Source organism: Sesamum indicum, linkage group LG9 (assembly GCF_026168435.1).
Source record: "Sesamum indicum cultivar Baizhima isolate 11 linkage group LG9, ASM2616843v1, whole genome shotgun sequence".
Taxonomy (NCBI): Eukaryota; Viridiplantae; Streptophyta; class Magnoliopsida; order Lamiales; family Pedaliaceae; genus Sesamum; species Sesamum indicum.
The window spans coordinates 8,673,063-8,688,636 of record NC_142665.1 but is presented as its reverse complement, the minus strand read 5'-3'; the positions used below and the strand labels follow the sequence as shown (position 1 = coordinate 8,688,636).

General features: G+C 36.0%; 1 protein-coding gene across 1 annotated transcript; it reads right to left on the bottom strand.

The window, feature by feature from the left end:
• Nucleotides 1-5,919: 5,919 nt before the first annotated feature.
• Nucleotides 5,920-14,509, bottom strand: LOC105171119 (cellulose synthase A catalytic subunit 2 [UDP-forming]). The gene is made up of 14 exons (XM_011092143.3): nt 13,746-14,509; nt 12,690-12,885; nt 12,349-12,560; nt 12,151-12,250; nt 11,875-12,058; nt 10,861-11,127; nt 10,220-10,565; nt 9,907-10,044; nt 9,158-9,283; nt 8,817-9,029; nt 8,463-8,733; nt 7,899-8,095; nt 7,473-7,823; nt 5,920-6,871 (listed from the first exon to the last, which is right to left on the bottom strand). The coding sequence occupies exons 1-14, from the start codon at nt 13,830-13,832 to the stop codon at nt 6,287-6,289; spliced, it is 3,273 nt and encodes a 1,090-aa protein (XP_011090445.1). The 5' UTR covers nt 13,833-14,509; the 3' UTR covers nt 5,920-6,286.
• Nucleotides 14,510-15,574: the final 1,065 nt, after the last annotated feature.

Genomic DNA, 15,574 nt, shown 5'->3' with positions numbered 1-15,574 from the left:
TGATTTTTTTTTATTTTTTCTAATTTTTTGAAATTATTAATTTTGATAAATTTTAATTTTAGTTAAATTTGATTTGTCTAACTTGAATTGTGCCTTAACGATTTCCAAACAAAAAAATATTTTGATGCATTGGATGTATAGCAGATATTCATTTTTTTAATTGCATTATTAATATCATATTTTCTACATTTAATTATGTTTATGGTATTTGATATCAAATATCAATTGCTAGACACATGGAATGTTTATTTGCTTAATATGTTTATATTTGATATAAATGTATTAATTATTATTTATTGAATAAACAATGGATGATCACAAAGTCCATTGACCGATGAATGGTTCAATTTTATGTTAGAGGAGGACTGCGTGCCTCTTTGTTTTAATTCTTTTTTTTGTTTTTAGTCTTGAAGTAATAAGGCCTGATTTGTCCCTCTCTTAATATACTCCCCCAATGTTTTGATTCTGGTTTCTAATTTCAATTATAATGAGTGTAGTTAAAAATGTAAAATTTTATTTATTTTGAATAAATATAAGCTTTCAATTTTATGAGTGTAGTTAGAAATATAAGCTTTTATGTATGATGTATTGGAATACATTTATACTCTATCATTAAAACTTTAGGATGAAAAATATTATAATGATGAGGTCTCGATCACAACAAACTTAAACACTCACTTGATCCAAATAAATATTATGCCTAAAATGAAATTAAATCAAATGGATTGCTAATTACAAGCCTTCCATCCATGATAATGTAGCGTGGATGTTATTTCTATCCATTCGTGGTCTCACGAGTCGTGGCACATTTGGAATGGGAGAAAGCTACACTATTATTGTGAATGAATGGAATATGCTCTCGTTTTTATCTCACAAGTTGTGGAGGGCGACAGTTGAGATATTCTTTTGGTTGATGGATGGGGCCTATTGCTGAGTAACATTGTTCATTGCAGTCCTCGGGATCACGTGAAGAAGCAAGTCAAAATAAAATGGAGATCTCATTGGATGAAAATGATAAAGGTTACCTCCCACAAAGCTTTTTTTTCGTGTGATAAGGCATGGAGAATTGCGTTTGTGGACTCCAAATCCACTAGAAAATAATTTTTCGAAACTCCACTTGAGAATGGTAGGTTTTTGAAGTAATAGTAAGAGGAGTTGATAACTAAAGACCAAGTCTTAACGTGAATTTAATATTACAGATAATCTACTTATTGTTTTCTACTTTATATGTTGATGTAGATGTCTATGAGTCCACTTACTCTAATTCTTGAGGCTAATAAATTTAACGGAACAAACTACAATGACTGGCTGCAAAGTCTCAAGATAGTCTTAGATTCAAAAACCAAACTTACACTCTGGATAAGGATCTTCCTAAGACCTTGCCGGAGGGGTTTACGAGAAGTTGCACACTGACCACCAGCAGGTCCGCAACGTCGCCTGGCCTCGATAACTAACAAGATCCAGAAGCAGTACGAAAGGTTGCATGATATTGTCTCAATTATGCTCCAAATGCAACAAATCTATGTTGTCCCGAGCTAGCATGTAAGATATGCTGCAACAAAGGTATTCTTCGAAGCTAAGATGACAAAAGGATCGTTTGTACAAAGTCGTGGAATGGTGATGCTATCTCTTGGGGAGAAGTTCAAAGATCTTCAAGTAGATCTTAAAAAGAAGGCATACATCGACGTGGTCCTTCCGTCTCTTCCTCCCTCATTCGACCCATTTATTATCAACTATAATATGAATGGACTTGAAAAAGACCTTCATAAGTTGATAAATATGCTGGTCTAATTCAAAGTAACGGTCTAGTACAAAGTAACGATTGAAAATTCATGTTGACCGTACCAGTGGGAGAGGCTTCGACCATGGGAGTGAAAGGTAAGGAAGCCAAACGCCGAAAGAGGAAGAAGACAAAGACAAAATCAATTACTGCTAGCACTTCGAGTGTTGTTTCGGTTACACGGCAAGGCGGGGGTAAAAAAAATAGGCAGAGGGTTGGCAGTCAAATATTCTGAATGATGTATGCATTAACTGCCGTGAAAAGGGGCATTAGAAGAGGGAATGTCCCAAAATCCTCTTAAATGAAAGTATATTTGAAATTGAGTATTAACACGATTATTATTCTACTTTGGTATTGGATACCAATAATTCATATCTTTGAATGGTTTGCAGGTAGTAATAAGAAGTAGAAGTTAAGATGAAGGGTCTTAAAGGCTTAGCAATGGTAGCTCAAATGTTGAAAAGACTAAGGACTAGTTAGGCTTATCACAGTAGTAATCATGTTAGAATAGAGTTTGACACAAAATTATTTAATCTAGCATGATCAAAATATGTTCTTCATTTGTTGTAGACAATTTTGGAATTATAATTGTTTAATCAGAAAAATTATTTTATTTAATAAAGATTATTCTTGTCTGCTGGGATAACAAAATAACTTTTCTTAAATATTATCCCATAATTGAATTGTGAATGCTCAAAATCAAATGATTAAAAATGAATAATCAAGCTAAACTTACGGATTTGACCCATAAGCCAAGGCAATTTCCCTCTAAGTAAAGATAAGAAAGTTGGAAGACTCAAAGAGTTTAGCCATAGATAATTTGTGTAGTTTGCAAGTCTCTTCGAAGAAGGAAATATAGTGAAGCTCTTTGTTGGACAAAGTGGGCTTGTCAAATAATCTATTGAATTGGATCCAATCAAAAAATTGTAGGTTATTAAATACATAGGACCATAAGAGGAATCATAAGTCTAAGAACCTTAGGTGGGTTCGGAGAATTAGACATGAAGTGGTGAACCAAACTGATTCCAAAATTAAATCTTTACGATAAGTTCGAAAGGGTATGCATTTAGTGGTAATATTTTATATCCAGTTGGGAATGGAATTCTAACTCGCTGGAATTCTTCTTGAAAAGGATCATTAACGATCTTTCGTAAAGAAAAAATTGAATCTTGTTGGACTCAGTTCGGTCGGGGTTTCACTAAATTAGCTTAACCCTTGTCATTCATGACATTTTCTGATAGTCGTGATCTAGTATCGGGTGTTGTCTTGACAAGCCTGTGTCTTATAAAATTCTGAGCATGTGGAAAAATCCTACATACTTCAAGAGACTATTGGGAAACAAATTAAACTTGGTGTTTGACTTGTGCAGGTTTAATGCAGACATCATTCGAAATCTACTTAATTCCACTGGCTATATTTCAATTTTCCGAGAGACGACCAGAATACCTTAAATACCTAAGAGGTACAGGCTTATGCGTCTAACCAGTCAATTGAATTATAATCCTAAAGGTAAAAGGAGAAGCAATGTTGGACGTCGAGATCGAAAAGTGGCTTGGAGCCTTGGATCTATCATGAATTTCATACTAGGTTTGAAATTTCGTGTAATTGAAATATTCATTTTGACAAGCTCGTACGGAGTATGACTCGGTCAACAACAGGCTCTAAGGTCAGTGGGAGTTTGATTGTGTTCCAAGTTTTTAGTGTGTAATATCTTATTTATTTGGAATGAATTTAAATTGTTAGGAAGCACTCAAATACAAACATTGTTCACGAATTTCTCCATGAAAAGAATTGGATTCATATATAGAGGGTTAAGCTATTCATAATCAGTCACAGTAAACTAATGAGAAAGCTTAAATGTTTGACATCCCCTACGTCTTTATCGTGGAAAGCATAGATATGTTGTTCAATGCATTAGACCTGATGTTGTAGGCTTTGAGCATAACAATGGGAATTGGGTGTGTATCAAGGAGGCATATGACAATTATTGAGAACAGTCTTTAATACTTGAATAAGGATTAAAGAAGTATTCTTAATGCATATTTTGAAGAGTCGATTCTAGATGACTAATGTGATACTAGCTTTGAGATTCATGTGAATAATATTTAGTCTCAATGTAAATGTATGTTCCAACTTAATGGTGGTTTGGTGGCTTGGAAAGATTTCAAACAGGATACCACAACGGGTTTCATCACGGAAGTCGAATGTATGGCGACTTCAAAAATTGTCCACAACTTGAAGCGCAAGCCCATTTGGGAGAGGTTGAACCAAGTTAGGAGGAGCTTCAACTCCTCCATACCATGTAAGCATATGATCAGCCATGATGAGAGATATGGAGTGGTTTTTCTCATCATAATTGGAGGTTATGTGAATGTGTGTATATAAGTTGTCTTGGAGGCAAATTTGGTGGTTTGAATTTGAAATTCTATTGTGTGTATTGTACAAAATTACACATATAACTTCAATGCATTTTTCTTGCTCTCACTCTCACGATAAGCCACAAAATTTGCAGTCCCAAAAGCTCTCCCAAATTGCTCCTTTGTGTTTTATTTTGAATTGGATTCAAGTTTAGAACTTGAACAATCCCTAAGTACTAAATAATAGTGTTTGTTTAGAATTATTTTCTTGTTCTTTTCTATCTAGATATGGATTAGAACTTTGATTTTATTTTGTGGTGTGGACAATTTAGAAGAATTTTATATTGAATTCTCAAGTGAACGGAATTAGAGAACATAAAGGGAACAACACTTGTTGTTGTTCGACTTAAGAAACGAAAATATAGAGTTTCATTTAAGTTTCTGTACTTTTTATTTTCATCCTCGAGTTACATGTCCAGTATGTTTATTTTATTGTTATACTTGTTGACAAACACCAAACGCTAAAACTTTCAAAGAGTTTGCAATCGACACTTCTGCTACGTTCTCGGGCCGTACTGATTTTCAGTTACTTCCTCTCCCACTTCCACCCTAACCATTACATGGGCATCTCTCCACAATGGTCCAAGGGTATCATACATTGCTCTTCCACCACCATATCACTTATTGGCGTATGAAAGAATTGATATTATGAGGACATACATGTAATTTTTCATTCAAAAATAGATTATCAAACAAAGTAAATATATTTTATCGTGGTGAAATAATATTTCAAAAAACACTCTATAATTAATCTTGGATTTTTTTTATTTCACATTTAATTTAAATTTATCCTATTATTCATTTAGTCGAATACTCAATGTAAATCGATCTTAAGTTTGTAAAATTGTTAAATTAGTCCTTTTTTTGGGGGGGAGAATACTTTCTATTTTTTTTAATATGACATAATTATCTTATATGAATAATGAAAACTTTGACTTCTTGTGAATATAATTACATATTGCTTAACTTAAAATAATATCTTTTTTTATTCATTTTAGGAAGTTACAAAAAAATTAAAAAGTATCACTATTGATTAATATTTGTAAAAGAGAACATATCTAATATGAAAATATAATAATAAAAAAAAAAGCCTAAGTGAGTACAATTTTAAGATGTTTTTGTAGAAAAAGCATAGATGTTTTATTTTGTGTAAATTATAACATCTATAACCGTTTAAATTACACCGACCTACAATGAGGTTTGCATAATTACGAACAACCTCTCATTATTTGAGAAATTACAAATACTCCCTAATTTTAATGGTCGTCTATTTCCATCAATTTTTTTGATGAACGGACCACATGTGATTTATCAAAAATTCTAGGAAAATAATTTGATTTTTACAAACATAAAGGATTAAAAATAATTATATCTTATGAGATCTAAAATTATAAAATAATTGAAAGTGCTTATAAACTCATCCAAACACCTTAAATGCCCTTAAAATTTAAGATTAAAGTTTAAATCTTGAATTTTAGCTCCCCAACTAATCTAGATATCAAGATATCATCATGTAAGCCCCAAACTCAACTTGAGACGTACAAAACTGGTACTGTATCATGGAAAATTAATAATTTTTCTAAACAAGGAGATAATGATTCTAATTAAGACAAACTTTAGGGGTCTGAGGGCAATTTACCATAAATTTTCCAATCAAGAATTCTCTTCCAAGTGAGTACTAAAAGAGTTGAAATAGAAGCAAATTCAAGTCCACAACACAAGGAGAGAACAAAGAATGATATTGAACAAGTATATGACCTTTCTGCAGTTTACATATTTCAACCCTTTGAGGGCCATAACTTACAGTATATATATCCCCTGATAAACACTAGACACCATGACAACAACCACATACATATGTATATCCAACAAAAGAATCAATGGAACCATCTCAAAAACAAATATCAATCAGTCAGTTCCCACCTCCTCATATCTACACAACTTTTGATCAACACAAACACTTTTATTCTACCTTAGGCAAATCGAATCGGACAAAACCGTTCCAGAATGTCTGGGCTGCACAAGGAGATTCCTACTCCAACAACTTGTGATTTGCAGAAGAGTGTAATTTGAGCTGCTGAATGACTCCTTAGTCATCACAGTTAAGCCCGCAAATTTCCAGTATCGGCCCCTCTCTTGAAATGAACGGGTTCACCCGAACCCACACGAGGGTTAGTATTGATGCAAGGAGAATTGACCATATCACGATTACGGTAGGAACTCTGTCTTGTTTGCCTGTCAACCCCTTGAGGAATGGGTAGAGGTGCATGATAACCCAAATGGCGAAGAATAGTTTACCGAACAACGGCCCCCAAGAATCGTACCCGTTATTCACGGCATCAGCAATGCCGACCACGACCCCGACTATGTTTATGATCAACAAAGTCGTGGGCGGGATCAACAATGATGTCCACTTGAAGATATATAGCTCGGCAAATTCTCCATCATCGCCTCCTTTTGAGGTGACGGTGAAATTTGTGCTTACACCAGCCAAAACCTTGAGCAAACCTTGGAAGAGGGCAAAGAGGTGAGACGAAACTCCTCCGATAACCCAGAACTGCTCGTTTCTCCACCAGTCGTCGATAGGAACGCCGCCCCATTGCATTTCAAGGACACCGGTTGCGGCAATGGAGATGAAGAGGGCCATGAATATGATGCTGGCATAATTACTGATCTGTAAATAGAGTGATGCATTAGCTAACGTTCTTGAACAAACAAGGAAAAACTGTTGAGTGATTGACAAAGCACGAGGCAGATAATGTTCTGGTGCTCAAATAAAACAAATAAATTCAAGAATGCTGTTGTATCTTCTATGTCATCTCAGGATGCAAGGAACACCGGAAAAAAAATCTCAAAACCAAGCTTTGTTTGGAGTTGTTCTTTGAACTTTGTGGGAGTTTTATATTGAGGGGACTGGTATTTTGGTACTGGGATTGAAAATGTGTAGCGAATGAAAACGTGTTGATAATGACTTGCCAGAATTTTTTGGTAGTGGCGTCAAATTAAACGTTTCTATTGTACTTGAAGAAAACTATTGGAAGACTAAAGTATGTATAAAAACAGTTGTGAAAATATGTGATAATTTGAGCGATAATTAGACACTTGAGGTTTTTGTAAGGAATACTTGGAAGAACAAAAAAATTCCATTTCTATAGGTAAATACATTTTCATCTAGGCAAAGAAGAAATGGTTCCTTCAGAAAACACTCCAAACAAACGCAAAAGTTTCCACAATACTGAATACACTGAATCAAGATGATGTGAAAGCGTACGTACCTCAGGGACAATAAATTTCCCTGTAAGAAGGCAGATGGCTGGTAATGTACAGTAGACAAGCAATGGAAGAGAAGTCCAGGGATATACAACAGAGTTTATATAGGAAAATCGTTCCAACCACTTCAATCCACCTCCATACCCATACCAAATAGGGCAGTGTTTGCTCAGAAAAATCTCGACCGATCCAAGAGCCCATCGAAGAACCTGGTGAAGACGATCGGAAAGATTGATGGGAGCAGATCCCTTAAACGCAGGCCTCTTAGGCATGCAGTAAACAGAACGCCAGCCATGACAATGCATCTTGAACCCCGTCAGGATATCTTCTGTGACGGAGCCGTAAATCCAGCCAACCTGGTTTAACATTCAAATGTTTAGAAGGAAACAAGCCATGTGACGTAACAGAAAGCTAAAGATCAAATAACTTACCTCCTTCCCCCATTCGGTTTTATCTTCATAACCACAGCTGATAACATGAATGGCCTCCTTTAAGAGGGATGGTGAACTAACAGTCTTAGGAATACCACCATTTTCTAGCAACGTTGAGGACACAAATACTGGTGATTGCCCGAACTTCTTCTCAAGTTTCTCCTGGGACAGAGGAGGTCGAGCGACAATATTTGTTTCTGTAATGAAATAAACAAAAATTTAGTTGAATGTATAAGGCAGTTCCGCTTTTCTTGTTTCGTTCTTTGGCGTAAGATCAGGAAATTTAGTATAAAAATGAAGGGATGAACACACCAACAAATCTTGAGGTTCAGATATATTACGAAAAGAACTAACAGTCCTCTTTTATACATAACATATTTACTCATAAAGACCACCGATGACCAAGGGAATCTGTAATGTAGAAATTTAACACATGGTTTACAATGTAATTTTTCAAAATCAGGGATTTTTTAGTAATACGTCCAAACTTAGGTGCTGTCTATGTACTTATGCCAAAAATGCAAGCAAAAATATGTACTGATTTAATCAAAGCAGAAGTTTTACCTTCAATCCCTTCTTCTATAGTTTCAAGAGCATGTATTTGCTTTGATGCTTCTCTGTGCTTTGACTTCTTTTTATCTTTCTTTGTTTTGCTTCTCTTGTTCTTTCTAGAACCACAACACAAACAGCACCATTTTGGCCAGCAGTTGCACGTCTTGCTGGGTGGTTTCTTCTTAGCGGGAGCATCATATCCATACAGTGCTTGCCTTCTGAAGACACACCCAGTTCCAACATATATAGGCCCTTGCAAACCATCCAAACCCTTCATGTTGATCTGTATAAAAGTTGAAGAGTCAGCATTTGCATGATGATACGTGTAATAGATCAAGCAAATACAGGATGAAAGAAGGTACATACATCAAAGAATACGACATTACGGTTGGAATATCTATCATGACGATCAATCCCATCAAATCTTTGCGGAAACTGCACGTAACATACTTTCTTTCCTGAAGTTGGATCCATCATAAAACACATAGCCTCTCTCAGAGCTTTGCTGTTGTTTATGTAGTGATCGCAGTCAACATTCAGAAGATAAGGAGCGTTGGACAAAACAGCCGAAACCCGAATCTGAAGAAGATACAAGAAAATTAATAAATTACAAATTGAGGCTTTAAAAATTCTTTTTTTGTTTTTGTTGTAGTGGCAGACTGGCAGTTAGGTTTGGTAATATATTGAGATGCGTAATCATTATTTACCAGCGCATTCATAGCACCAGCTTTCTTATGATGCTCAAAGCCAGGTCTTTTTTCACGGGAAACATAAACCAGCCGAGGCAGCTCATTGCCTTCAATATCACGAACACCATCATGACCAAGGAATACCTGTTGAGAGAGCAATTTAAAAAATCAAACCTACGAACACTCTACTAACAAAAGAAGATTGCATGAAATAAATGTTACCTATGCGGAACCACCACAGTGAAACCTAGTTGCAACATAGATAAGCGCAAGCAACACAAGGAGTGTAGAAAAAATAAATAAAAGTGTCGTTGTGCATCAGGGTAGGAGATGGCAAGGAATGGACCATGCTATACATATTGAATTTGTTTAGTGCATGTTTCACACACCTGTGGCCCCACATTGTAATTGTTATTACAAGAAGTAGAACAATCTGAGTTAAACATTTACAGAACCCTTTAGTCCAAATGTAAGGCTGTCAGCACCACAAACTATTCAAATCGTATAAGTCCTAAACTTCAGTTACGTTTAAACATTGTCAAACCAATTCCATAGACATTCATAGTACAGGCATGATGTTCACACATTGCATAAGAAACACAGTGCAATGGAACAGGACAAGAATCATCAGTTCCAAACTTTTGCCGGCAGATTCAAATAGGTGCACTCAGAGTGCAAGCCAATCCTTGTATAACAGACATAACACTCACCACATTACATCAGAAAATTCACAGATTGAAGTAAGACTTTATCGATCAGTAGCGTACCTGGATCATACCAGGATGGTCCCTGACATTGTTACCAGGCCAGGGCGTCCCATCTTGCATTGTCCAACCATCCTCGGGAACCTTTTCAGCCATGGCCACCAAACGATTGATACGAACTTTGAACTCCTCGTATTCTCTCTGTAGTTGGTAAACAAGTATGTCGCCAAATTCATTAGACAAGGACAATCATTAGCCAGTCTAAGAGGGAGGCTAATTCACACATGCAAGCAGGAACTCATATATTGTCTTTTCCTTTGTTGTTGTGTGTTTATATAACTCAATCAAGAAACAAGAGTATATTATAGATACAAACCTTCATTTCACGCCTTTCTCTCACAAATGCAGGATGTACTTTGTTTTTCAAATAGTCCATCTTCTGGGAAAAGTACCATTCTGGGGCTCGTGGTTCAATGTTAAACTTCTTACAGAAGGGAACCCATTTTCGAGCAAATTCGGATGTCTCAGAAAGTGCTTCAAAAGTAAGCATGGCTGCACCATCATCTGAAACATAGCATGCTACTTTGTCGACTGGATAATCCACTGCAAGGATGGAGAGAACTGTGTTTGCAGTAATCAGTGGAGGTTCTTTCATGGGATCGACTGTGCTGACGAAGACGTCTATATCCGCTAATTCTGAGGGCTTCCCTTCCTTTTCATACCTAAAAGAGTTAAAGCAACGTCAGAGACATCAACAGCAAAGAGAACTATGGTGCTGCTTCAATTATAATGACTATAATAATCAGAGAACACCAAGAATTGAAGCAAAAGTTAAATAAGACTAAGCAGAAACTCTATGAAGTGGAATGGTGTCTGTTAGGACAGCTTCAAAAGAGTTTGGGGGAGAGAGAGAGAGAGAGATGGTACTTATCAAAATTCACACCTAGTCACCCTTTAGTAATTCGACAAATTTGGAATGTCAAATGAACTGTTGAGTTCATTACAAAGGTTACATACCTAAGCGATAGTCGATCAAGGTATGTCTCCCGCTCAATTGGGTACCACTTTGGAAACTGATCCAGTATCCATGATACAGCAAACCATATTTCACAAATAACTGATGTCATCCACAAGCCATATGCATCAGGAACTGGATTGAGAATCCTATAGTGAAAAAATAATCCGAGAACCACAAGTCGCAGCAAAATTATCATTCTGTAGGGGTTTATCTTGCTTGAAGCAATGGGTAATTTCCTTGACAGTGGCTGCCTCCCCTCATCCATCCTACAGGGATAGTTCAAAGACAGAGACATCAGATCAAAAAATTAGTGCACTTACCGTTTATCTTAACATCCTATGCGTAGAATGTAAGATACAAACGCCACACCCTAGCAAACTTATTTCAAACTGGATAAATGACAGGACACAGAAATTAAAAATTTATTTATTTATTTATTGATGAAACAGTGTTCAAAGTTTTAAGTATTCGCTAACAGGATCAAATCTCAAGATTAAGTGTGTATTTCTGACAAATTATAGTTTCATCATTTTCACTAATGTTGTTTAGAACTATCCCTTGCTTAACATTGAAAATCAGTAGTCGTCAGTTCCTTTCACTACCAGCCGCTGTGATAGAAGGAGTTGCTCTAGCTTAAGCTTAAGTCGATCCTTACAACATAGAATAGCTGAACGAGTTAGCCATAGAGCTCATCCCCGATTAAATAGTTTATGATTTCTTGATGGTTGACTGCTATATCTTAATTAGAGAATCGACTGGTCACTCATGCTTGAAAGAAAAAGAATAAGCGATGCCATTGAATCTGTTAGAGGAAGGCTAGAAGAGAGTAGCTAAAAAGCAGATATATTAGCAAGTGTACTATCTTTTTCCTCATTCCAAGTCATCTTATAGGAAACAGTTGTCCCATGGAGATGTATGATTTAACTAGAAAACGGGATTAGGCTTCACAAAAAGATAATAAGAAAGCAAAGAAGAGTTAACCATTTGCCCCTTGAGGCCAAGCTATTACTTACATAGGCAAATCCGTGTCCAGCTCACTCCCGTCAAATTCCCCACCATCATTATTCCCTTGATGTTTAACCACTTGAAGTTTGTCATTTTGCCTCTTTTTCCACTCCTCCATACGATCCTTCCATGCAACACTTCCATAGCCATATAATGCAATGTCTTTCTCCGGAACCATAGGTCGTGGATGCACTAGTGCAACCAAAGTTTTACCCAATAAAAATTATAAGCAAGCTTGAAAATACTATTTTAGTTCAAAAATCTGTTCAGAAGAAACAACTTACAAGGTGCTGTTGTACCAGGCGGAGTTGGATGAGTTCCATTCCCATGACTGGCAAATGGGGGTACTATGATAGCATTCTGATTATACGCAATCTCAGCATCCTAGAAGTGATTAGAAGACAATTAAGCCACAGAAAACCTATGCAATGTAGCACACACACATACATACAACAAGAGAGAGAGAGAAACTCTTCCATTACCTCTTCACCATATGTCAAAAGAGGGATCTCAAGACCCTGGGCAGATGGATCCTGTTTTGACGTTTTTGCTGATCCAGCCAAACCACCGTGGCCAGATGTTACAGCACCTGCACTTTGTGTGAAGCCTGAAGCCTCAATGTCCCCATAATCAAACTCATGTTCCAAATCATCAACATCATCTTCGTCCTCATCACCCTCAACTCTAGGGCTACCTAGAGCACAGAATAAACTTGTCAATCATATTTTAACTCAACCGAGAAACACTCATATAAGCCGACACAGCAAGGTTGCAGCTAGTTAACAATGACCATGCGCAAATATAACAACACTGAGACACTGACCTTTGATGCGTTTGTATCTGGTTTTGCACTGAGGACAGCACTGAGTGCCCTCTTTCCTCTCATACTCATAGCAAGTTCTACAGACAGGGAAAGCACATTCATTGCACGCAACAAAGAGTTCCCCATCTACAGTTATCTCCACTTCATCCCCGCAGATTTGGCACGTCTGCCCACTTAGTTCATGTACGGACTTGATCTATAAAGTAACAAAAAATAGGAGTTCAATATCCATTAGCTTTTCTAATGCTACGAGGCTGGCATAAAGCAAATCATATAGCTTTTCTTTATCCATTCGTAGGACAAAAACTTCAAAAGAACAACTAAGTGAAAACATTGCTCCCAAATAACGTAACAAACCCACATATCATATAGTTCCTAAAAACCAATTAATTATTTAGTTTGAATTCTTAAACTTCATCCGCACTACCAAGTTGGATTTACCATTTGTTCTCATATATGCAGATATGTAACCAAAACATCATGAAATTTTTCTTTTTTGCTTTCATGTAAAGGTGCAAGAGTAATCAGCGCATCAAAAGTCCACAAAAGCTCCCAGCATCAAGTTCTTAACCTCTGTAGAAGAATTTAAAAGATACTAGTGCCCAAGAAAGGATCATTTTCAGAGGCATCTAGCAATCATAATGAGAGAAATTGCTCGGCCATATTAGTCTCAAATAAATCTCATAAAGCATCCACAGGCTGAGATGAAGCACTGAATTTGGAATGAAGTGCAGAGGGTCAAAATATTCTAATTTCATCCATTCGCCAATGAACAAATAACAACCTTCTTACATAAATCTCGAGCTAAAGTATGTCAAAAACTAAGTTTAAGGTTGAAAAGAAGAACAAATATCCATGCCCATCTCTCAAAGTCATAAAATTAAACTACAAGCAGCAATACACCATTTCAGAAAATCACAACCAAATTCCGCACCTATCAATCTACAAGGCTAACAATGGAATCTAAACAAAGGGTTTCAAGAAATCCGGAAAGTGATAATGAGCATCCAAACGAATGAAACTAGAAACAAAAATGAGGTTTATCAAGAGACTCACCCTTCCAATTTCATCAGCATTAATAAGCACAAACTCATTTCTATTGTGAGAACCAGCAACAAGCCTCCCTCCTGTATTCATCGCCATTCCCACTAAGAAAAACTCCACAAGAAATACCCCAAATTATCCACCTTAGTACTCAATCCCTCCTCAATGAAGAAACCCAACTGGGGATTGCTTCGGAAAGCCACACTTCTTGGTTCAGTTCCAAACAGCAAACAAAATTCTTTGCAGAAAAATGAACAAATCTTGCAATCACACTTAAAAACCCACTCAAGATTTAGCTCTCAATGCCCATAAAACAGCTGGAAAAAATCCAGCTTTTTGTTGCCCAAAATTTGAGTTGAGATACACAAAATCCCACCTCAAGATTCAACCTTAAAACACAATGCCTGAGAAAAAGAAACTTTTGCCCTAAAAATTGAGGGTTGGAGCACCGAATGTAAACCCCGTTAGAAGAAACCAGCGACCCCAAATCCCCACATTGGGAAAAGCATTTGTAAAAAAGCAGAACATTGGCGAAAAAGAAATTAAAAAAAAAACGAAAAAGAAACTAAAATATAATACTCTGGAAAGGTTTATAGATAGTGTGTGTTTCTTGAAAAATGTCAATGTGATAAATATAATAATAATTAAAGAAATATATATATATATAGTTTTCTTTACAAGCTAACTCTGCACTGGAATATGGCTGGACAGGACTGATGGACTTTTTGAAGTTGTTGTCTTGATAGAGAGAGAGAGATAGAGATATGAGGAGAGAGAAAAGGCAGTGGTGGGTGGGACTTGGATTCTCTGTAAGATGGCTAAACCAAAAAACAAACAAATCACTCTCTCTCTCTCCCTCCCTCTCTCCCTCCCTCTCTCTCTCTAAATTAATGAGGAAAAAAGTAGAGTGTGTGTTGTGTGTGTGTGAATAATGGGGCCCAAAATGTAGTGGTGGAGGAGGTGGTGGCTGCTAGCTTTGAGCTGTCCCCACCCCACCCCGGAGTTGGTATAGTAATAAAAGCTGTATGTATATATATATATATATACCACACACATTAATTATAACTATTCTGTATGTATATGTAGAGAGAGAAAGAGAGAAAGAGAGAAAGAGAGAAAGAGAGAGAGACGGAAAGAACAAAGGATGATGGTCCTTCGACTTGACAAATCCAGCTAAGGCATGTCTTTGTGCCGTATATCTCCTCTATCTCTGCTCCTCTCACACTCTATTTCTTTGTTTTTCTTAATATAATAAATTCTAACAAATCCTCTCAAAAATTTAATATATTTATGAATATTTTTTACTATAAAAAAATTAAAAACATTTTATGATATGTAATAAAATTATATAATTATTAAATAAAAATTTGAAATTATCAATCCCACCCCTATTATATTTTTCTTAAGAAAATTAAAAAAAAAGTCGATCGGATGAATAAAAAATTTTAAAAAATTTAAAAACATTAATCGATCCTGAACATCATCATGAATCTGGACAAATATAATTCTTACACCAACGGGAACAAATTTAAAGACATGATTTGTCGATAAACAAACAGTTCATTTCATTTTTATAAATTAAGGTATAATTGTCTGTTTCTTGTAAAATTGAATTTGATTGAGTTGTCTGAGGGCACTTACTCTGATTTTCTACTGTTTTTTCCACTTTCAATTAACAAAATTTTCTGCGTAATTTTTGTCGAGAAATACGGCAAATTTTATTTAAATTTAATTACATAAATATATATACATACAAAGTGAGATATAGAGAGAGAAAGGGAGAAAAGAAAACGCGTAGGATGAGAGAGAGAGATGGGCAAAGGAAACCGCGTGAAGAGGTC

What these genes read in the sequence shown, in the direction of transcription:
- LOC105171119 (XM_011092143.3), bottom strand. Translation starts at nt 13,832, where the DNA reads ATGGCGATGAATACAGGAGGGAGGCTTGTTGCTGGTTCTCACAATAGA. An exon ending in TTTTGACATATGGTGAAGAG is followed by an intron (nt 12,251 to 12,348) that starts GTAATGGAAGAG and finishes AATCACTTCTAG; the next exon opens with GATGCTGAGATTGCGTATAA. An exon ending in GCCTGGTACAACAGCACCTT is followed by an intron (nt 12,059 to 12,150) that starts GTAAGTTGTTTC and finishes TGGTTGCACTAG; the next exon opens with TGCATCCACGACCTATGGTT.